The sequence below is a fragment of the Setaria italica genome, chromosome II, assembly GCF_000263155.2.
Source record: "Setaria italica strain Yugu1 chromosome II, Setaria_italica_v2.0, whole genome shotgun sequence".
In the NCBI taxonomy this organism is placed as follows: domain Eukaryota; kingdom Viridiplantae; phylum Streptophyta; class Magnoliopsida; order Poales; family Poaceae; genus Setaria; species Setaria italica.
In genome coordinates this window covers 31,856,989-31,878,572 of record NC_028451.1, presented here as the reverse complement: position 1 = coordinate 31,878,572, position 21,584 = coordinate 31,856,989, and the positions used below count along the sequence as shown (strand labels likewise).

The 21,584-nt window shown below is 51.9% G+C and overlaps 2 protein-coding genes across 2 annotated transcripts; one reads left to right on the top strand and one right to left on the bottom strand.

The window, feature by feature from the left end:
• The first annotated feature begins 3,870 nt into the window (after positions 1 to 3,870).
• Positions 3,871 to 4,826, top strand: LOC101779801. The gene has a single exon (XM_004956839.3). It carries the CDS (start codon positions 3,984 to 3,986, stop codon positions 4,626 to 4,628), a length of 645 nt encoding a protein of 214 aa, XP_004956896.1. The 5' UTR covers positions 3,871 to 3,983; the 3' UTR covers positions 4,629 to 4,826.
• Positions 4,827 to 8,020: 3,194 nt separating this feature from the next.
• LOC101780214 (respiratory burst oxidase homolog protein E) lies at positions 8,021 to 18,478 on the bottom strand. The gene is made up of 14 exons (XM_004956840.3): positions 17,414 to 18,478; positions 17,055 to 17,214; positions 16,817 to 16,865; positions 16,360 to 16,473; positions 15,687 to 16,211; positions 14,327 to 14,764; positions 10,671 to 10,766; positions 9,852 to 9,967; positions 9,592 to 9,762; positions 9,348 to 9,507; positions 9,063 to 9,248; positions 8,818 to 8,946; positions 8,599 to 8,677; positions 8,021 to 8,507 (listed from the first exon to the last, which is right to left on the bottom strand). The coding sequence occupies exons 1-14, from the start codon at positions 18,111 to 18,113 to the stop codon at positions 8,398 to 8,400; spliced, it is 3,033 nt and encodes a 1,010-aa protein (XP_004956897.1). The 5' UTR covers positions 18,114 to 18,478; the 3' UTR covers positions 8,021 to 8,397.
• Between the last annotated feature and the right edge of the window lie 3,106 nt (positions 18,479 to 21,584).

The following is a 21,584-nucleotide window of genomic DNA, read 5'->3' as shown; positions in this document are numbered from 1 at the left end:
ATCTGCATATGGAACCGCCTGCCCTTTGGAGACCTATCCCAATGACACGGTAATATTCGCTCACTTTATTGAGTGGGGTCTTGCATTGCCAACTTTTGATTTCTTCCGAGACTTGCTAGATTTCTATAAGTTGGAGTCGGTTCATCTGAACCCTAATGGAATCTTCCACATTGCGATCTACGTACATTTTTGCGAAGTTTTTCTACGGATCAGGCCATATTTTCAATTATTTCGGAAGTTTTTTCGTGTGAAGCCACAACCCTCGAGGAAACACACGCTTTTGGTTGGGGGCGTCGGAATTCAGATGCGGGAGACAGTCGGCAGCCAGTATTTGGATTACAAGTTGATAGACTCCAATGCCGGGTGGAAGGAAAAATGGTGCTACATTGGCAACCATGATCCGAAACTCCCCAAGCTGACAGGACATCGTACCTCCTTGAACAACTGGTAGCTTGATGAGCCAAAGCATTGCGATTGCCTACAATTGCCCGATTTGATGGGTAGAATTGCTAGCTAAAACAAGAAGGCCTTACTGGAGTAGGAGTGGCCTTTAGCTTTATGAAGCGCTGCATCCAACCTCTGCAATAGTGGTGCCATTACGGCTATGAGTATACCAACCTCAATGATCCATCCAGATTCTCTTCTGATGAAATCAGCACGGATGAAGTCATGACGAGGCTCAAGCGAATGTTCAACAACGTGGGAGAAATCCCCACTATTGTGCAGGAATTCAGCGCCTCACACCCGCTGAAGCCTGTAAATACCCTTGGCCTTAGCCCCCGAGTACTTATTTTGAATGTCCTAGTCAACTGACTTGTCTCATTTTGCACAAAGATATTGCTTTGTACTTCTCTACTCCTCCTCCTCCCGAATCTGAAAATGTATGTGAAGCCGCTCCTCGCTTGTTTACGCGGGAAGTCATGAGAGGCAATGACCAAGAGGAGGAGGTAGCTGAGTCCTCCAGCGGCACTAGTTCTGATACCGCAGATGAAGTCAGGGCTCAGCCGTCTGCTAAGGCTAGGTCTTCCACTGCGGTGAAGAAACACTCTGCAGTAGATGAGCTTGAAGCCGCAATCCCTCCGCCATCGAAGAAAAAGAGGACCATCATAGCGAAACGGGGCACGAGGAAGTCTATAGCAGCAAATAATGTGCCTCCCAAGGTAATTACCTATGAGGAAGGACAAGATCCTGATTATCATGTACTCGCAAAGGATATTTTCAATGTCACCACCGTGTCTACTCCAGATAACACCAGCGATGGATGCTGAAAAGGCTACTGCTCTGGCTGTGCAAGACAAGTCGCCGGTCATCGAGGAGGTGATCAACATTGAAGATGATCTGGAGTCTCATGTTGCTGTTGATAGCAACACATCTGGATTGGTGGTGGACCCTGCCAGCGCAAGAATAACTCGAACAGCAGAGGCGGTGGCTAAGGCTGGCAATGATCGTGCTGCAACCATTCAAGCCGCACCAAAGAGACCATCTCCTACCATCAAACCTCTGCGCCTTACAGGAGAACCCTCTTTAAGTTGAGGAGATCTACAAGGTATTTCTTGTTGCTCCTTTGAGTATTTATTGTAACTCCCTTTTCTGTCTATTTGACAAAAGCTTATCTGTTTAGGAAATCTTCAAACATGGATTTGTCTAGACCTAACTCTGGTCCTTCAGCTGATGATGATAGCCGTTCAACCCGAGACATCATCTAGGCTCAAACAGTCCTTCCACCATAGAAGCAAATTGTAGAGAAACCATCTACTCCAAGGGCTACGTCTGTCATGGCAGCTCTTATACATGAGGTGTTGGCATCGTCAACCGATGTTGTGCCGCTAGTCCCCGAGTGACAAGTACCTAAAGAAGTGGTGGCGACTACTTCTAGCACCATAGCTACACTCGTAGCCATCAAGCCAGAGGTGGAAATTGAAGCGGCAACAGTTTTGGAAGTCATGGCTACCGACCCGTCCTCCGAGCCAAGTCCGTCGACAAATCTTGCCGTGGTTTCGCACAACACAACTAATTCTGAAGCTCATGCGGATCCTCTGGGAGAAATTCATCTTGAAGAAATCCAACTGATCGACGTGCGTGGATGTGGTTGCTGGAATGATGGAGATGCACCGTCGTATCGGTGCTTATGCAGAGGTATGCTTGTTCCGATTTGTTCCATTGACACATAGTTTGCAATTAGTACCCATTCCTTGGTACGAGTACTTATTGTGTGGCGAGGATGTCATCAAGCGCTCCCGTCGCAAGTCTCAGATGTTTGAAGGCTATGGGGACACAGTACTCTGTGCTGAGGCCCTTGAGAAAGAGCTTGCCAAGGAGAGGGAGTACTCCTCCCGACTGCTAATGAAGTATGATGGAGCTGCCACTGAGTACCGTAACCGCATCCAACAACTTGAGGAAGAGAAAGACCGTCTCAGGGGCGCAACAAATCGTTGAACTAGCAAATCAAAGGTAATTGCTCAATTTGGTCCCTCAACCTTATCCCGAGGGTCAAATTAGTTCCGCAACTTTCAAACCGGTCAATCTAGTCCCTTAACTTTTATTTTTGGATCAAATTCATCCCTTACTGATGTGGCACTCCATACTTGTATGAAACTAATGCAAAATATCCTTTCTACCCTTGGCTCTGTCTTCCCTCCTCAATTTCCATGAGGACCTATAGTGCAGTACTTTTGAAGCTCTGTCATAGGTACGAGGCATGTAGAACACTCTTGTGATCTGCAATGATATAGAAGTAAAACAAAACTAGAAAAGAACCTTACGAATTGTGAATCATCTCATCCGATCAGAGCTGCCGATCGAGTTGCAGAGAAGAATGATCATTTTAGTTTTGAGGATTTCAGACTATGGCTACTGGCTTGTGAAGAGGAAGTCAAGGGTAAAAAGTAGTTTTCATATTATTATCATGCTAGAATGGAGTACCACATCAGCGTAAGAACGAATTTGACGCGAAAAAAGAAAGTTGAGGGACTAACATAGTCAATCTAAAAGTTATGGGACGAACTTGACCCTCGGGATAAAGTTGAGGAACCAATATACTTATTTTGCCATAAAGATTCATATATCTCTTGGGTGGGAGGGCCACGTCTAATCTAAGCCACGAAGTAGATCTCAGGCCCACGAGATGCAATCGGGAGCGCCCCAACGCGTCCCCACGCCCACCGCAAGCTGAGAGAACGGCGCTCTCACACGCTGGCGGCGTCCTGAATTTCTTCCCAGTCCCAGCTGGAGAAACGGGTATCTCACCCGGCATCTCCCGACCTCGATTCCCAGAATCTCCCCGCGAGATCCCCCACCGATGCCGTTTCCCCAGCAGTTTTGCCCGCACCATTACGCATGAAGGCATATTACCTGGAGAGCCATTTGTCTTTTCACGTGCGAGTACCTCAGCATCTGTTGAATTTCTGCTGAGGAGATGGATATTACATTTTGATAATTAGTTGAGATGAGTGCGAGTTCAGTACCTCTACCTCAGCTCCACTAATGATTCAATCGTATAGATCAAAACTAAATAATAGAGGAGGGTACAATTAATTGGTCTACAGGAGCATATTAGCAATAATTGTTGTTCTAGAATTCACAAGCACGGACATGTCCAATTTAACTCGGTGAATGGGATTGGTAATCGTATTTGCCACGTCCCTGTCCTTTGTATTCAACAATTTATGTGCTAACTAAGATTGATATCAAAATGAGTCTCAATAATCACACAAAAAAACTTTTTTGCCGACTAAAACAAATCAAAAAAATGCAAATTTTAAATTACAAAATGCTCAAGTGTGCAGGTGAAACCTACAAAAATTCAAGGCAGTTCACCAATGCCGTCATTCCCAGTCCGCCTCCTATATATACGCTTCCCACCCGAACGGCCGAACCCATCCTCCATTCCTCCACACCGCACCAGGGTCATCCCCCACCTCCTCTCTCGCTCTCCAACCACCGCCGAGACCTCCCCACCACCACTTACCATCGAAACGCCGCGAATGGAGCTCCTCGACATGGTGCCCGCGGACGCCATCGCGCTGCGCCTCTACTCCCTCCCCGCAGCGGTAGCCGCCGCCGCCTCGCTGTACTACGCCTGGCTCGTCGCCGCGCTCGCTGCCGCCGTAGGTCTCTGGCGCATCCGCGCGGTCAGCGCCGGCGTTCGCAGAGGCAGCGCCATCGTCGATGACAAGTCGAAGGCCCAGTCTCCTTCGCCGTCTCCTGCCATCGAAGAGCCGCGGCTGGCGGCTCCGGCCGAGCCGGCGTCCCCGAGCGGCGAGCCGAGCACGCCGTCCAAGGTCCGGTTCACGGTGTACTACGGTGTTTCGGGAGACGCCGACGACGGAGTTGTGGACGGCGTCAGGAGATGCGCGGACGACGACGACAGGGTCGACGGCGAGGTAGACGCGGTCCTGCGAAGGACGGCGTCGGCGCCGGAGAGAAGAAGGGCGAAGGCCCTGGCGGCGGCGGCGCCGTGGGAGGAGAGGGAGATGGCCGTGAGGCGGAGGGGCGACCTGGGGTGGTACCGCCACCTCGACATGGCGGCGCTCGACGGCAGCGTCGTGAAGCTGTGGGACGGCGAGCTGACGGCCTCGCCGAGAGCGCGGAGGAGGAGGGCAGGATTGGAATTACAGTTGTCATTTTAGAGATGGCATATGGTTAATCTGTATATTGTTGTTGTAGGAGTAATGGAATGATGTTATTAGGTGGATATGGCAATTTTGCCCTTTGATATTGTCGTAAGTTATGGCCAAGGCCAAAGGGCGAAGATGGGCTCTTTGTGTGCGATGGCACAATTGGAAACTGATAAATGTCAGTGGTATCCTAGCTCAGATCCTTGCATCCATGGTGTCTAGCTGCTGCTGCTGCTGCTGCTTCTTCTTCTTCTGCTTCTGCTTCTTTTCTTTTGATTTTCTTGCATGTTTACATTAGAAGTGGTGCTTCAGAACGCATTTAGTTTTATCGGTTGTCCTATTTTTTTTACTGACCTATCAATTCCAGTTCCAGTATGAAGGGAAAGCATGTTTGGCAAAATACTAGTGTTTAGGTTTCTCACCAGTGGCTCATGCTGCCATGGTTGGGACGTGTTCTATATAGTCTAGTGATGATTTATGCGAGGGGGCCAACATCGCTTGATCTTACACTTGATTCTTCTTCATCCTCTATTCCTCCTTCCCATTGCGTGGATCATTTCTCATCCATTTGTAGGTGCCGCGATTTCACTCTATAGGTATTAGTAGTACCATCTGCTATGTCGGTAAAGCACACCATTTGCGCTCTTACTGCCTTGCCGGGCAACTAAGCTGTGCTATCTTCATCTCCGATGGAATGAATTGCTCGGCAATTCAATATATTAAACATGCCATCGGCAGAAATGGATATGCATACAGTAATACTAGATAATAATGGCTCTTCAATTACCCGATGAAAATTATGTTACGTACAGAAAAATCTTGGTATATGTTTTGTTCATTTTTTAAATATATTTTCCTCTATTCGAAAAGTCTTTGATTCCAAGCCAAAGTCAATGGCTTTCTTGAAAAGCCTATCAAATTGTGTAATTCAGTGGTTGGGTGGTGACATATTGTCTTGTTGTTCATTGTGGATTAGAAGAAGGTAGTTAGCGAAACACCAAAAGTATTTGGAATAATTCGATCATTACCAATAGCCCACTACCGTGCAAAGCAAGGCGCAAAAAACAAGATTTAGAAGATGTCAAATTATAACATGCCCAGATCTTGGCTGAGAACATAATATTCAGTGCCTCAGGAAAATGTTTTTTCATATATGGTTGAACGTACACGTCATGTATGCCGGTTAAGAGACACTATAGGACTTGATTGCATATAATAGTCCGAACCGGCTTATTAGTTAACAGGACACCAATTAATAACGTTGTTAAACAAAAATCGATGTCTATCCTGATTGAGCACTCATTGAATTTAGTGAGAGCTACCCTGGAATTTCATAGTGGAAGACAACATAATGCTCCCCTGCTTTTCTCTGTTCATTCAATATACCATGCAACAATATACAAGGATTAGGAAGCGACAATACAACATCAGATGTACAAAGGCCTGAGATTATTCAGAGCTTTAGAGAGCAAAATGTGGATAGCCCTGCACTTGTATAAAACATCATTATCGTCCGCAAAGATCTTCTAAGAACAAGTTGCATCCTACTCGTCGGCTAGCAGCAGGAGATGAAGGTGTGTTCAGGAGTTAGGACTAGTCGTCATACGCTTCCTTCACTAAAAAATAGAATAAAAGGTACGAAAAGACGCTGGCTGATGCTTCATTAAATTCGTAATGGATGTTAATATACTTTGCTGGATACCCGGAAATTTGCAGTCGATTTAGCCTGTTCTTGTTGTCGCCAGCATGTAGCACCACAAGCCACAAAGGCTAGCTAGTGGATTTGGTGGTGTCGAATTCGAAGCAAACAACAATTCTGCAAATCAGTGGTTGATGCTGTTCTAGTATGGGACCATGATTAAGTGATTGCGATGGGCTTTGGTGTCTGCGGCTACAACACAATGCAAAACGAGATGATTTATCTACTCATGTCGATCGAGATGTACGTGCTGTAGCTGCTGCGAGTGATACCACAGGAATATGCTTGCCATATATGCTACTCCAGCATACTCCGTCATGGCAAGCATATTTGATCGTTCAGACACAGGTTTATTCCTGCAAGGCGCAGGCATCTTTGAGATTCAGTGGACGTGACACGAGCTCACCTCGCGCGGTAGATATGATTGGATTCACTGCGTGATGTGTCTGTCCATCCACATCACTTGTTTGTCACTACCCCCTGAATTTCACATCATGTAAGCCCTCTTTACCTGGGAGAGACCAAAGCTTGACTTGCAAGTTGCAAAACTTTGGTTTTTGTTTTGCAACCTGATGAATGCTACCCTTGTGCCGACCATCTTTGCAAGCTGGATAGCAAGCCGGCCGGATTAGCTCATAATGTGATCGACATCCATGGATAAGGAATTGATCAGGAATGCTTATGTATACTGTATATCGGAATTTGGAGCGGTTGAACGTCAGGTGAACTGAACCTAACGGTTTCCCAGTGTGGTGCCAAAAAAAACAGAGAGAACAAAAATCGTTGCTCTGTTTTTCCAAAACGAGATGGGTTTAGCCAATCTTGGGCAGGCAGCCCCATCAGGCCAGTGTCTGCATCCGAGCATCGTCTCGATCTCTACAGCTGCCTAAGAGAGGCGCAGCGCAACAAGGGAGTCGCTTTCGTTTCGCGTCGCGCATCGGTGAACTAGTTGTGGAATTAGGATCGCATGATGCGGCCTCGGCATGGCGTCCCGCGCGCTTGACGTCGACGTCTCGCGGTAGCTTTTAGCTGTGTGGTTGTGTCGTTGCTGGCTTGCCGCTGGAGCCTCCTGGCGGCTGGCGCTGGCGTGACGCCTGCCTCGTAATATCGGCGACGCACATCGATATTCCAGGCAGGCAGGGGAGCGATTTTTAGGCGCGTCGACCACTTGCAACCAAAAAGGGCGCCGAGAGAGAGGCGCAGCACGAACAAGCTCAAGTGCCCAAGCAAACTGGGCATGGCCCATCTGTGCCTCATACTGAATACTGATGGGCTTGCTCCGATTGGAGGTTTCGGCCTACGTCCGCGCGCCGCGGGCCAAACTTAAGGTCCAACCGCGTTGGGCTCGCAGATCAAAATCAGCCCACTCAGAGGCGGCCCCTGCAGAGCAAAATCAGCCCAGTTGCCGCAAGCTGCCGGGAGCCGGGTGCCGGCCGTGCGCCGCCGCCGGCTGCGTCCGCGCCCACGGGCACGAGGAGCTTCCGCCGGGACGCGCTGCCTCAGATGGAGACGTGCCGAAGGCGAACCGCCTCCGGCCGGGCGGGCACATGACAAGACCGCCAGCGCCCCGGGCCGCGGAGACGTGGACGCTCGCACGCGTCACGCGCGGAGAAGATTCACATGGCAGAGCACACGCCGTCTTCTCCAGCTTTGCCTACGGATCGTTCCAAGCATCACATCTCCACATGGGGGCAGCCAATGAACATGCCTGAACAATGCACATTCACATTTCAGAATGGCAGCATGTGGCTCCTCGTATATTCATCCGTCCATACAGCTACGACCTACCTAACTATACTGTGTACATGTATACCATGTCTACCAATACCTTCGAGTCAACAGCCTCTACCCTGCCCTTTCCCTTTTCTTCTTCTTCTTTTTTTTTTGTCAATACTTATAAATTCTGCTAAGTACTAGTACTAACTATCCTGTGCTGCTTTATGCTATGTACAGTTCCAGATCAGGAGGAGAGGTCAGCTTGGTTTGTCTTGCATCTGTGCAAAATTTTCCCTTTCTCTGTCTTCTTTACCGGTGCCTAACACTATGGAGAGATCAGATCATATGAACTGAACAAGTCCTCTATCAGAAGTACTCCTTGTGGAAGTGGAAGCGAGTGCCCGTCTTGTGGCTCATCTCGTGCGCCAGTGTCTTCAGCTCTTTGGCCAGCGTTGGCGCGCCGCAGTAGAACACTCCTGGGAGCATTAGAATTCAGAGACAGTCCGGTGAGGAAAGATGGTTCAGAGTTGCTTCGAGGGAATTGGTTGTCTGGGCCAAGAGGATTACCAACTGTCGAATTCGGATGCTTGGAGGCGATCCTCGTGAAGACTTCATTCCAGTTGGGTCTGGCGAAATGTGTCCTCACCTGCCAAGTTCACACAACAGGGTCAGTTCAGTTCAGAGTTACACATGGACAGATTGGCTTACAGTGACTTATTGCTTTCGCTAAAACTGTTCTCTAGAACAGGAGACAGGCTTTTCAGAGTCTCGGAGAATTAAGTTTACCCTGGTCCCTGAGACGATGTCGACGCCATGCTTGGCATGGTTCAGAGCCTGCACCATCGACAGTAGAGTTGTCCGAGCATCACGCTCCTCGTAAACACTCGTGAGGTAATTGTGCAACTCTATGACACCCTGGTTTCAACGAGCACATTGTTGTCAGTATAATAACAGCACAGGGTATTCCAGACAGAAGACACTTAAGCAGAGAACAGAGATATTGATGGAAGTTTGGCATGCTGCGATCTTACCTTCTTATCCATCTCAGCAACCTCATTCATCACCCCTTTGAACCATTCAAATGAACCGGCTTCTCGGGTGACCCAGTAGAAATGTGCACGACTTGTTCTGTATGCTCTCTTCCGGTTGCTACTTGCTGTTGAGACACTGAAGCTGTTGGCACTGTCCTCAGACCTGCTAGTCTCCATTGCCAAGTCCTAATAGAAGCATAAAACCATATTAGCTATAACCACGCAGAAAGGCAGAAGCATCTTCGCAACATGTCGAAATGGAAAAAACACAGGATGAAGCAGTACCATTAACTCGTCAGCTATCTTTATGTTGTTAAGCAAATCCCTTAGAATGCTTATGAACGGTGTTGCACCAATTCCAAGGCCGACAAGAAGTAGGACATCGTAGTTTCTGAAATCCTGTGCAGGGGCACCATAAGGACCATCTACAAGCAACTTTGGCAAGCTGTGGCACAGAAAACAGACATGTTCAGTTTCAGTTCTATCAGGTATGTAAAAGAAGCAGCCGTGGGAAAAGAGATCAATGGACCTTCTTGGTTCTGCCGCACCTAGCTCGCTAAATGAAGCTCTTCTGTTAAGATGTGGTGGGAAGTAGTTCTCGACAAACATGCGCTTGAGCTCCTGTGTCCAGTCGCCGTTTGTTCGGATATGAACACTGAGGTAGTCATCTCCAGGAGCTGAGGTGATGGAGAATGGGTGCCTGCAAACACAAAGCACCAGCAGGTGAGCTCCTTCTAAACCAGAAACTAAGAGTAAGTTGAGGAGATTTAAATCGGAGGTCATACAAACCATTCAAAAGGAGATATCATTGGACACTGAAGAAATATGTACTGTCCACTTCTGTACCGAAATCCATAGGGCTTTGACATTGTTATAGTCAATACATTTCCAGGTAGAAGGCACACCTGAAGTGATCAAACTTACATAAGAACATATGCATGAATCGTATTAATTTTGGCAAAACATTGTGTTATTTTGTCGCAAACAATATTCTTTTAAATGTATAATGTCCGCATGCACATGCTTGTTTCTTGTTTTGACACTTTGTTACGATTACAGCAGCACCTAATAGTAATACTAAGACATTAATTCAAATCTAACCGTACCAAAAAAAAGCAGAAATGTATCAATCAAATTGTAGATGCTAAAACCTATTACACCTACGTATCTGGTGAGACCGTGATAGAAAACATATTTGATGTTGTGATGGGCAGAAGAGCACCCAGGAAAGAATAAAGTAATAGACAATCAACCAGAAAGCATGGACTTTCGAGACATGAAAATCATTAGAGAGTGACAGGCAATTTCTAAAGGACAGAAATGTTCGAGCAGGGCCTATATTCTTTTGTAGATGTCCTAGTAGTGCCAGCATGACTAGGCTACGACATTTTCCATCGCTCCTGTCCACATGCACATTTCTTTATGTCACTAAATTGGTCACCCATGCTAAAATGATGGATACAACTCCATGGAATTGGATCTTTGTGATGGTCATTAATTACCGAATCGTTGCAACTTGTTATTTTCTATCTTTCTTCGAGTGTAATTTCTCGAAGTTTTTATGGTAACCTTAATTTCTAGTCCAATCTTACTCTACTTAGTACTTACCTTGAGAATTTTTACGGTATAAGCATTTGACCTCAAGGCTCGTAGCATCCTTTCACCAACGTAGAGCACCAATGGGACAGAAATGTACATCCATGTCTGAAATCACCAAGAGATCACAGTGTCAGCACATTTTTTAAATAAAAACGCACTTAAACACAACATCTGCTGCTGAAACAAGAGCATGATTACAGGAAGTGCAAAAGTCATGACAGGCAACCAGCACCGCTGTTTTTCACATGAGAATGTTTCCGAGAGGAAATTTCCTTACGGTATTGTTCCAAAGGAGATGAGATAAACAATGTGCACTAAACTAACAAGTGGAACCACTCGGCTTGGCAGCTGTCAGATTCCCGCGCTTCTAGAACGCCGCAGCACGGTATGTTTAATACTTGAATCATTTATCCCCACGAATATATTAGAGAAATTTTAGCTTAATAAACATGTAGTACTAGGCTTGTATTTCCGTACAGGATAGCTCTAACTACCAAGCAGTATCCTGGACACTGGAGTGTGCTTTCTAACATCTGAACCTTCAGTACTGTGCAAATGGCATGTATCCATAGGAAATCAAATAAATTGTTCAGAGACTGCACAACTGAATTTCTCTAGACGTGTTTGTCAAGTTGCTCACCTATACCAAAGTAACTGAAATTCGGGAAAGACCATACTGATCAAAGGGATCCCAAAAGGCATTCTTTACGGATTCTTAGTGGAATGCTTGCCCGGTCAAGCTCTTGATAAAAAAAAAAGGGCACTATTTGCGGGTAACTCCATTTCTTGAGCCGTGTACTCTAGCTACGTGACTGACATCAACATCACGGTGTGTGCCGAACCTAACGCACCTGCAGCCGGGACCGAACAGAATCCAACGCCTGTTACCCAATTCCGCCTATGGAAAAGCAAAATCGCGACTCGCGAGATGCATCTGAGGACCCCCCGCATTTTCCCCTCCCTCGAAATGCAGGGTGGTCCTGTCTGTCCTGATGCCCCTCGCAGTCACAACAAGGCTCCCACTACAACACCACCCTGCCAACAAAAGAAAAGCAGCCGGCGACGAGCAGTGAACGCCCCGTGCCACGCACTCAGCTCCGGCGAATCTGAACTGCATGGGAAGTTTCATCCATGGTCAGACATGGCGGGCAAGTTTCTTTCTAGGGGCGAGTGGTGCCTAGTACTAGAACTACAGTCTCTTCCTTTTTTTTTCTTCTTCTTTTCTTTCCGTCCTGAGTTGTTTCTCTTTTGCCTTTCACTAGGCATAGACAGGGCTCTTTAATCCGAATCGATCCCAAGACGGAGAGAATGAGATGCCGTCGCCCGTCGGCAGCAGCAACACCCCTCACCTCAATAAGAATACCCCATGCCCCATGCTGCGCCCCCTTTACAACTCAGGGCTCCCGCGGCCTTGCCCCCAGATAGCACGGCAATAATTGGACAGCGTCGTGCCGCTGCCACACCGCCTACATGTGACAGGGGCCCGGGCGCATTTCTATCGATCGCCATTTCTTAGTGCTAAGTGCGTGTCAGTGTCACCGTTCGCACGCACACACGCATGGCCATCAGAAAGCCATGTAACTAATTAACCTGGAAGAAGTTTGGTGAGATAGTGAGATGGTAATGGGCACCGAGACACGCCGCGCCATGCCATGTTTTAGTGGCGCGAGTGCAAGCGGAGAAAGTCTAGGCCACCACCCACATGTACGAAAGCCATTAGGGGAGTGACGGGTTCGTGGCAAATGTGGAGGCTCGCCGCGTCGCCTGCTGCCGGCCGGGGATTATACTATGCCGGGGTCCCATGTGATCTCTAGTCGAACCAACCCCTAAATGTGGGACGAAAGAAAAGAAGTGCCGGCCGGTATACTACCACCATGAACAAATTAAATGGAGCAAGCAAAAAAACAGCTAGGAGAAGCTTCCCTTCCCTGCTGCGCGTTCCATTCCATCATTGGAAGCTTAGAGGCTAAGGCATGCCCGGGCGTCGCTTGCAGATTCGGGGTGCCGTGTGGTGGGGATGGCGCAGAGCAGTGGTAAAAGTAAAGCGAGATCATTGTAACCGCTTCCCCTCGTGTAAAGCTGGTAGGCTTTTTGGATGGATGGATCATGTCTACGCGTCCGTTTCATGGAGGGAATCGCACATCCATTTCGAATGAGTTATCCAGCGATGAATGGAGCAGTACCAGAAGTAGATGGGGGATTTATATTCGGGGTAGTAGAAACAGTGCTTCCACCCTGTAAAGCAAGGGGGCATTTGTGGGCATTGATAGCACTAACAGGTCTATCTAATACATCGATTATAATTGGTGTTAGCGCAATCCCCACCTATTTTCAACGCCAGATCCGAATGAAAGTGCCCTGTAAAGCGAGCGCAACACTAGATCCACCAGCAAGTGTGTGTGTAGGACCATCATAAACACTCATACGTGTAGGCGTGTAGCAACAGTACTACGAGTCTACGACCGTACCGGACCTACGTTTAAAACAAAGAAAAAAGAAAAGAGGAAAATTTGGCTTGTAGTATATTATGATCATCTGCTGAAAATGATGTAGTTGGCCGGGCCTCGCCTTAAAGACAGCATGATTTTTCAACACGTTCGGGCTGGCATGGCAGGGGCGGACCTGGTTGGTGGTATGGTAGCCCACACCTGAACCCCTGACAGGATCCGTGCATGGATGGGGGACTGACGGTGCAGTGCTACCGTGCCAGGGGGCCAGAATTCCTGAACCCGCAGTTCGATCCGTCCATAGATCTGCCGATCATGACTCCAAAGTCCACACGTCGCTGCTGCGCGGCGGCACCCGGCACGGAGCTGTGGAGCACACCACCACCTGCCCGCGCGCCCGCGACAGCTCACAGCGACGACGACCGACGCCGCCGCCACCGCTATACCATTACCAAGACTTTTAACGCGGCCTGCCGAGCAGTGGTTCGCAGTATTTAAGAGCCTAGCCGGACGGACCCGACCCGGACGCGGGCAAAGTAAACTCTCGCTGATGATAGAAGAACGCTTCCTTTGACGATCTCGGCCCAGGGCTGGCAAGCATGGGATGGCTCCGGTTTGACTCCGGCGACACCGACACTAGAGCGCCCCCCTGTACCCGCGTCAAACGGCCCTCCGGCCTTCATGCACCAACACACGCGTCGTTGTAGCTCACCTCACCTACTAGCGTCTAGTAGACTGTCATCGTCTAGTAGACTGTCATCTAGCTAACCACGAAGCGATTGACTCTGCGTCTCTGCAGAGAGAGCCAGACAGGCCCACGGAACCCCTCCTGTCTTCTTCCTGCCTTGGATTATTCGTGGCATATTTTCCTTTTCCCTTTTGTTCCTTTTTTTTCCTTTTCCGCGGCCGGATAATTGGCATTGCCTGCCACGAGGCGTTCTCTAGAAGAATGCAACATAAAGCAGCAGGAGCAGCCGCGCGAGCTCGCGATCGGGCGAGGCCCGCGACAGGGGCGTGTCCCAGGAAAAGCAAAGCGCACGGGGCGGTTACCATCACGCTTTGCCTTCGCGACGGGCCAAACAGAAAACCGTCGCCCTCCCGAAAGCCACGACGCCGCAACCAACCACCCCCACGCTCACACTCACCCAGCAACGAGTAATAATAATAATCACAGGGGGGAAATAATAAAAAAAGGTTTTGTGGCCGTGGGGCACGTACCGTTTTCTCGTACCACCGGTGGACCAGGAAGAGGTAGTAGCCGTGCACGAGCAGGAGCGCGTACACGATGCCGAGGAGGTGGTGCGAGTACCAGAAGGCGTTGAAGCCGGTGAGCCGGTTCAGCGGCGCGGGGAGCCGGGACGTGACGGCGGCCGCGCCGCTGCCGGCGCCGGAGCCGGAGCCGCCGGCCTTGGGCTCGCCCTTGCGGAAGGGGTGCGTGGCGAGCGTGAAGGAGACGGTCATGAGCACCACCATGGCGAGGCCCGTGATGCCCTCGGTGCCCGACAGGAGGCCCGCGTAGGTGGGCTTGCCGGGGCCGAACGCGCCGGCCACCAGGGCGTACTCCTCGGGGCTCGCCGCGATCACCCGCGGGAAGTCGCACGCCAGGTGGTTCCCCGCGTGCAGCGTGATCCCCACCACGATCGCCGTCGCGATCATCTGAAACACACACAGGGGAGAGGAGAACAGAGTCAACGACACGACAAAAATTAGCATGCAGTAATTAATCAGCAAACGTTTCTTCTCTTGGTAATTTCGCGATGCTAGTGACGTGACGGCGGTGAACGCACGTCATGGTTGGTCTCTGCTCCGGTCACGAGTCACCACCTACCTAACGGTGACTGATAGGTTAGTTACCGGACAGTGCCCGGTTACTTTCCACCAGGACCGGAACCTCTGCTGGGACCCACACAGGATTCCGGGGAGAGGGCCCACACGACAGGGACGAGTTGTCGGTCCAAGTAGGACTTTCACCGACCGGGAAGCGGCTCTGACTTTTGACTGGATCGTTTACGGAGCAGTACCACTAGTACTACTACGTGCTTGTCCTCACCGGGGGCAAGGGATCTTCTGTGGCGTGTCCCAGTCGCCGCCGCGACGGAATCATTGGGCCGCGTCACGGAACATGGGATGGAGACTTGTCCTCTGCGTATCTGGGACCCCGGCCCGGCGTGCTAACTGCCAAGTACGGTGTACGCCAAGCGCGTCGTCGCCGGGATCGCCGGCGGGAGAGTGAGAGTACATTGGCGGGCGGTAACCCAAAGTCTCGAGCTACCACATGGGGGCGCAGCCGGGTAGCGGCCCTTCCACACGGGATCCGGGATCCCCCACGTGGCCGGCCAATCATTGCGCGCCACGTTCCCGCCGCGTACGACAGGGCCGCCGCGCCTCGTCCCCGACGGCGACGGCCGAACCAACCACCGACCCCCCGGGCCGTCGGATTAGTATTTACCATCACTGGAGGCGAATCTACCGTGATTCGGTGGCAACGCCACGTCGGACCGCGACGATATTTGTGGTAGCGGCTGGGGAGGAGCCATGGACATGGAGTGGACAGTCGAGTAGGGTAGAGAGCCCGTACCTTGTGGAAGGTGATGTTGTCGTCGAAGGGGACGAAGAAGCGGGCCCAGGAGGAGCGCAGCCACGTCAGCGTGTTGCGGCAGACGGGGAGGAGCACGAGCGCCATGTTGAGCTTGAGCGTCTCGGCGGCGCCCTTGGCCGTGGGGAGGCAGTAGCCCATCACCTGGAACGCCGCCGTGCGCCGGTACTGCACGAACTTCCACACGAACAGCGCCGCCATGGCCGCGAACCACAGCGCCAGCACCCACGCGCGCCGCCAGTTCTCCTCCGCCGCAACGCGCACGCGCGCCGCCGCCCTCCGCACGCCCCAGCCCCGGCGCCGCCGCTCCCGCGGAACCCCTGCCTGGTCGCCGTCGGCGCCGCAGCCGCCGTCCGCTCCTCCGCCTCCTCCCCCCGTGACCGTCAGCGTGCCGCCGCCGCCGACGCCGAGGTTCTGGCTCCACTGGGCCCCGCTGGCCGTGCTGAGCGGGCGGCTGTAGTTCATGTAGGTGTCGCGCTGGAGCAGCAGCGCCTCCAGCTGCCACAGCTTGGCGAGCGAGGGGAGAGGCGGAACACGTGTCAGCACGGCAGCACATGTACGGATTACTCCGCTGCTCGAGAAAAAAAAAAAAGAAAAAGAAGAGCTGCCTGTCGTATACGTAGAGTATACGGCCATGAACAATGCACGCGCGTACCTCAATGTAGCCGAGCTTCTCCGGGTCGAGCTCCTCCATGATGAGCGCCGCGTACTCCTCCGCCTGCTCCTTGAGCTTGGCCAGCTTGTTGGCGGAGGCGCTGAGCACGATCAGCTGCGGTGGCAGGAGAGAGAGGGAGGCCAAGCCAAACGACTCGCTGGATTAGCGGCGGAGCACGTGGTCAACGGTAACAAACCGCGACAGTTTACCACAGTAAAATACTAATCAACTAGTACTAATAAACAAGAGTAGTAAGCTACACTACACTAGTAGAAGCAGTGGTTTGGTAATGAGAGCAGGGTGCCCGCAAGAAGAAGGTTCTAATGCTGCCACTGCCAGAAGAGTGCTCTGCTCTCTTGTGGGGTGGCAGTTGAGCTAAAAACAGAGATGCATCATGCACGGAGTGGAGTGAAAAAAAAAACCCTTCATTATGAAAAAAGTGGTTAAACAAAGTCACCTCTTGTACTTCCTCCCTCGTTATCCTCCCGTCCACGTTGGTGTCCACCCTGAATTTGGGGCCGCGAACGGCAGAGGAAGAAGAAGAAGCTTATCAAGAATCTGCGGGGAAGGAAAGCGTAGCGCAGCGCAGGTGCGCGCGCATCGGGAATTGGGACGGATCGATCGATTTGTAACGTTACTTGGGATCCGGGGAAAGAAAGGAAAAAATGAGGGGGCGTGTGAAATTAGCTCAGTACATGTCGAAGAAGATCTGGAGCCGCGCGTCGAAGCTCTGATCGGAGATCTGGAGCCAGAAGTCGTAGAGCTCCTCCTTGGTGATCCGCTCCAGGTTCTGGCGCCGCCGCCGCGCCAGCGCGTCGAAGATGCCCACCGCGAACTCCTTGGAGTCCACCATTCCTGCGCGAGCAAGGACGCCGAGTGGGTGAGGTGGTGAGCGCCATGCGCGGCCAGGGACGTCGCGATTGCGATCGAGCTGTCCTTGTCGCATGTGCGGTGGGGATAACAATGCGAATTGTGGCCAGGGAAGAAGAAGAAGAGGAAGGAGGAGGAGCGGCGGCACGGAGAGCGAGATGCGTGATAGTGGCCGGCGTCGTACCGATGCATTCGCCGAAGTCGTCGCGGGAGAGGAGCCCCTCGCGCGCGAGGCCGTTGAAGCGGTCCTCGACGCGTTGCCAGAGCTCGGCGGCCTCGACGGAGCCCGTGGTGCGGCTGATGAAGCGGAGTCCCTTGAGCGCGCGCCGTGCCCCCGCGCGGGATCGGTTGAGCTGCGCCTGCTCCCTCCGCCGCTCGCGCGCCGCCATGGCGGCCTCCCGCTGCAGCTCGGCGGGCGTGGGGCGGTGCGCCGGGGACGGGGATGGGGACGGCGACCGCAGCCACGCGAACTTCCTCCGTATCCGCGATGACGTGGACGAGCACCGGCTCAGGCGCCCGCCGCCGCCCTCGGACGGCGTGTGGCGCGGCGACGGCGACACGCCGATCCCCGCGGGCGGCGGCGCCGGGAGCGAGGCGGCGCCGTAGAGCGCGGCGGCGGTGGGCGTGACGCTGCGCACCACCATGGACTCCTCGTCCAGCTCCAGCATGACCTCCACCAGGTCGCCCTGGTCCGCGAGGAATGCCGGCAGCATGCCGCCGCCGCCGCTCCCGGCCGCGGCGGCGAAGAACTCCTCCCCATAGGCGGTGGTGTAGGACTCGTTGTCGGAGGCGTCGGTGGTGGTGGTCTGGTCGTCGGCCAGGTAGTCCGCGATGCGGCGGTGGCCGCTGCGCCGCGCGTTGCTCCCGCGCGTCGGCGTCCACATCGCCGCGACGAGGAGGATGAGGCTGGCGGCACGGCGGTGGTTGCGCGCACCGCCCCGCCAGGCCCGGCCCTTTTATTCCCTCGGCACCCGTCCCGTCGTAGTCCGCACCGCACCGCAAGCCGCAATGCGCCCGTCAGGGGAGGCTACGGGTGGTTTATCCCGTGGGCAGCAGCGGCGAAGGCGGCGGCGGCTGGGCGTGGGCGGTGGGCGGCCCGCGCCCGGGCCGGTGATTCCCTCGCGGGCGCGGCCTCTTTTCCCCCCCTCGTCCTCTGGTTTGCTTCGCGGTGCGGTGCTCTGCCTGCTAGCTGTTGCGTCCTGCCTCGGGCGGGCGCTGGGATAGCTTAGCTTTTTGGCTGTGTCGCCCGCCCGCTTTATCTTTATATCGCGTGCCGAAACGAGCAGCGCTTTTTGGCGGCCGGGGGGCTGCAGCGGCTGGCTGGCGTGGCGAATGCGAATGCAGCCGCGCAGGGTCGCCGGCGCGCCCCTGAAACGAGCTCCGCTCGCCACGAGTCCGCGGTGCGGTGCCGGGTTCGGGCCTTCGGGGACGTGGGGGACGCGGTCGGTGGGCTGTGGTCTGGTGCGGATTTGGAGAACCTCAGACGCTTCCAAAATGAGCGAGATGCGGTGGCCACTCTGCCTGCGGCGGTGCCCCGCGCCAACCCAACCCAACCCGGGGGCAAAATCATACGAGAATCCAGCATGATTCCTACTGTCTTAGTAATCCCTTCGTTTTAAAAATGAGTCTTAAAAGAAACGACGTTTTAGCTTGTACGATTTTCATACGCTTCAAACACGACGTGTAAATGGAGGGGGATTTCTACTTCTCTTGAAGCGAGGGGTCGCAGAGTGGTTTCGAACTGTAATTTAGAAATTTGTTAACGAATTACCTAGGTGCTCAGGTCAGGTAGACCATGTGTGAAATAGTAATCTGTAGACTGTAGTGGACACTTGTTGGGCTGGTTGCTTGAGGGAGAGGTTTTAAATGAATAAGCAGGCCGGGTCAACTATCCGGGGTCATAAGATGACGGCACACCATGTGTTTGGTGCTCCCTCAAGGTTTTGCTCCGCAAAGGGGAGTATTAGGTATTTCTTTATATTCTTTTTTTTTTACTCTCCTTGCTCATTCGTCGGCGGAGTGAAAATGCAGTGAGAATTGCCAGTTGCCCGGGAATGACATCAGACCTGTTCTTTGCTTCTTGCTACCAGATTTGATTTGCTCACTTGCTACTTTTAGTCGTTGCTTAGTCGCCGCCGGAACGTTGGTGAGCTAACCGGCCGGACTGAAGCTGCTTAGTAGCGGCCGGAGTCCGGACGTGCGGCAAGATGCTCAACAACTCCCTGATGCTCGCGCTGCCTCTACTGATCGGAGTTAGCAATCACCTGAGCATTTGGAACAGTAACGAATGCGAAGCATGTGCAGAAAAACCATCGGTATACCTGATCTGGGACAGAAGTTTGCAGCCTCGATTACGGGTCTCATGGGTACTTTCAGTGTCATGATCGGCAGTGAGCGTTCCGGGTAGAGGACTGATTCTCAACGTGTGATGAAATGGAAAATGGCACTATAATCTTGTTTGCAGTCAAGGAATTTGTTTTTACGGACCTCATGAATCGAATGGAAACGCAGAACTTTCTCAGTTGACGGAGCTAGAACGTTTCAGTGACTGCTTCCGGACCTCAGTCTGGGTCAGGTAGTAATTTAGTTTACATCCCTCTAAATTAATTACGAAGTATGTCATTTTTGTTTATTTTAGCAAGTCTTCTTTGTCAATCCAATAGCTTGTAAAAAAATAAGTGGAACTTGCATCCCTAGCAATGCTCTAGGGTGGGGATGGAGGACGTTGTTGAAAGGGGTTAGTGCCTTAGTGGAGACAATCTAGCTAGTACAGGGAGACTGGTGAGAACAGGGGAGCGCAGCATGGGTTGACTGAAAAAGGCTTGTGTTTTTAGTCAGGTGAACATACCAGCTAGCATTCCAATTTTCTTCACCATAAAATTTCACACTTTTGATAGGTCAATATAGGTAAGAAATCGGCATCCAAAATCTTTTCCATGAAAAAATTGGTTTATCAGTGGTTACTGAGTGGTGACTTCGTCGGTTTGTCCTTCAAAAAATGGTGAGAGCAGTTTCTCCAGGGCGAATCAACGCGGCCGCCAACCTACCACCGAAGCGACGAGGGTGACAGGCCGGCGAGGGTTGGTAAAAAAGTTTCATGATTTTTACTACCGGAAAGGGAATGACGGGGGAAGAGACCGCTGTCATTCGCCTTGAGAGATCAGAAACTGACGTCAACGAAAGCAAAGCTCGGAAGACTGTTAACTTAACAAGGTGATCAACGGTCTGCCACTAATTGCACCGTGCAAAGCACGGCTGTCATGCCTCTCGTTTTCATCATCGTCATAAAAAATAATGTAAAGAAAAAACATTGCATGCTACTGGGAGTAGATGTACATGAGGCTAACAAGTTTGCGGGGGTGATCGCTTCCGTCCGGGCGACTCCCGACAGACCAGTTATAGTACGTTTCTACGGAAAATTTGTGAGAAAAATATATATAAACTTTTACACATAAATTTTATGCACACACTTTCCGTACAAGATTATTTTCATGCAAAAGTTTGTGAACGAACTTTTGTAGAAAAAATTGTGAAAAAAATTTGGACAGAAAAGTTTTGAAAAAAATTAGAAAAAATATGCTCCAAATTTTTTTAAAAAAATGAAACAAAAATTTGTGAGCAAAATTTTTTCACAAAAGATTCATGGGAAAAGATCTAATTTAGAGAAAAAAATTTGGAAAGAAAGAAACGAGAAAGGCAAAAAAAAACAAATCGCCCTGGCGCCGCTGCTGGCGGTGGGGGAGCTCGCTTCAGGGGCCGGCGCGGGAGCTCGCCTCGAGCCCGCACCGGCCTAGAGGGCGGCGGAGCTCGCCGCTGGGATGGGCGCTAGCTCGGGAGGCTGTGGGACGCCGCTGGCGGGGGAGCTCACCTCAGGCCCGCACCAGCACTCCAGGTGGCGGAGCTTGCCGCTGGGGCTCGCACTCGCTCGGCGGGGGAGCTCGCCCGGGAGGCTGCGGGCCGCCGCTCCCGGTGGGGGAGCTCGCCCTGGGGGGCGCACGCCACCGCTCCCGGCCAGGGCTGGAGCTCGCCCTGGAGGGGGCATGCCGCTGCTCAGCGAGGGCAGAAGCTTGCCGCGGCCGGCTCGCCGAATCCACGGAAGGGCAAGGAGGTTGAGCATGGAGAGGAGCGATCTGGATTGGAAGAGAGCAATGCACTCTACGGAAGTGATAAGGTGTGCGGGCGCCACCATGTGCTTGTCTGTTGAGGAGGGGCGGTGGACATCGACCTGTCGCAAGCGAGCTTACGGGCACCCGTAGAATAAGCATTTGCAGATGTACATGTAGGGGTACCCCAAGAGGGTAAATTAGTAGGTACCCTAAAGAGGGTAAATTAGTAATTTCGTCGATGCGTCGAGG

Excerpts from the sequence above, each read along its gene's own strand:
- LOC101780214 (XM_004956840.3), bottom strand. The coding sequence starts at position 18,113 with ATGTGGACGCCGACGCGCGGGAGCAACGCGCGGCGCAGCGGCCACCGC. Across the intron at positions 16,474-16,816 it reads CGAGGGAGGAAGTACAAGAG|CTGATCGTGCTCAGCGCCTC; the intron begins GTGACTTTGTTT and ends CTGCCACCGCAG. Across the intron at positions 8,947-9,062 it reads TTGCTGAGATGGATAAGAAG|GGTGTCATAGAGTTGCACAA; the intron begins GTAAGATCGCAG and ends CGTTGAAACCAG.
- LOC101779801 (XM_004956839.3), top strand. The coding sequence starts at position 3,984 with ATGGAGCTCCTCGACATGGTGCCCGCGGACGCCATCGCGCTGCGCCTC.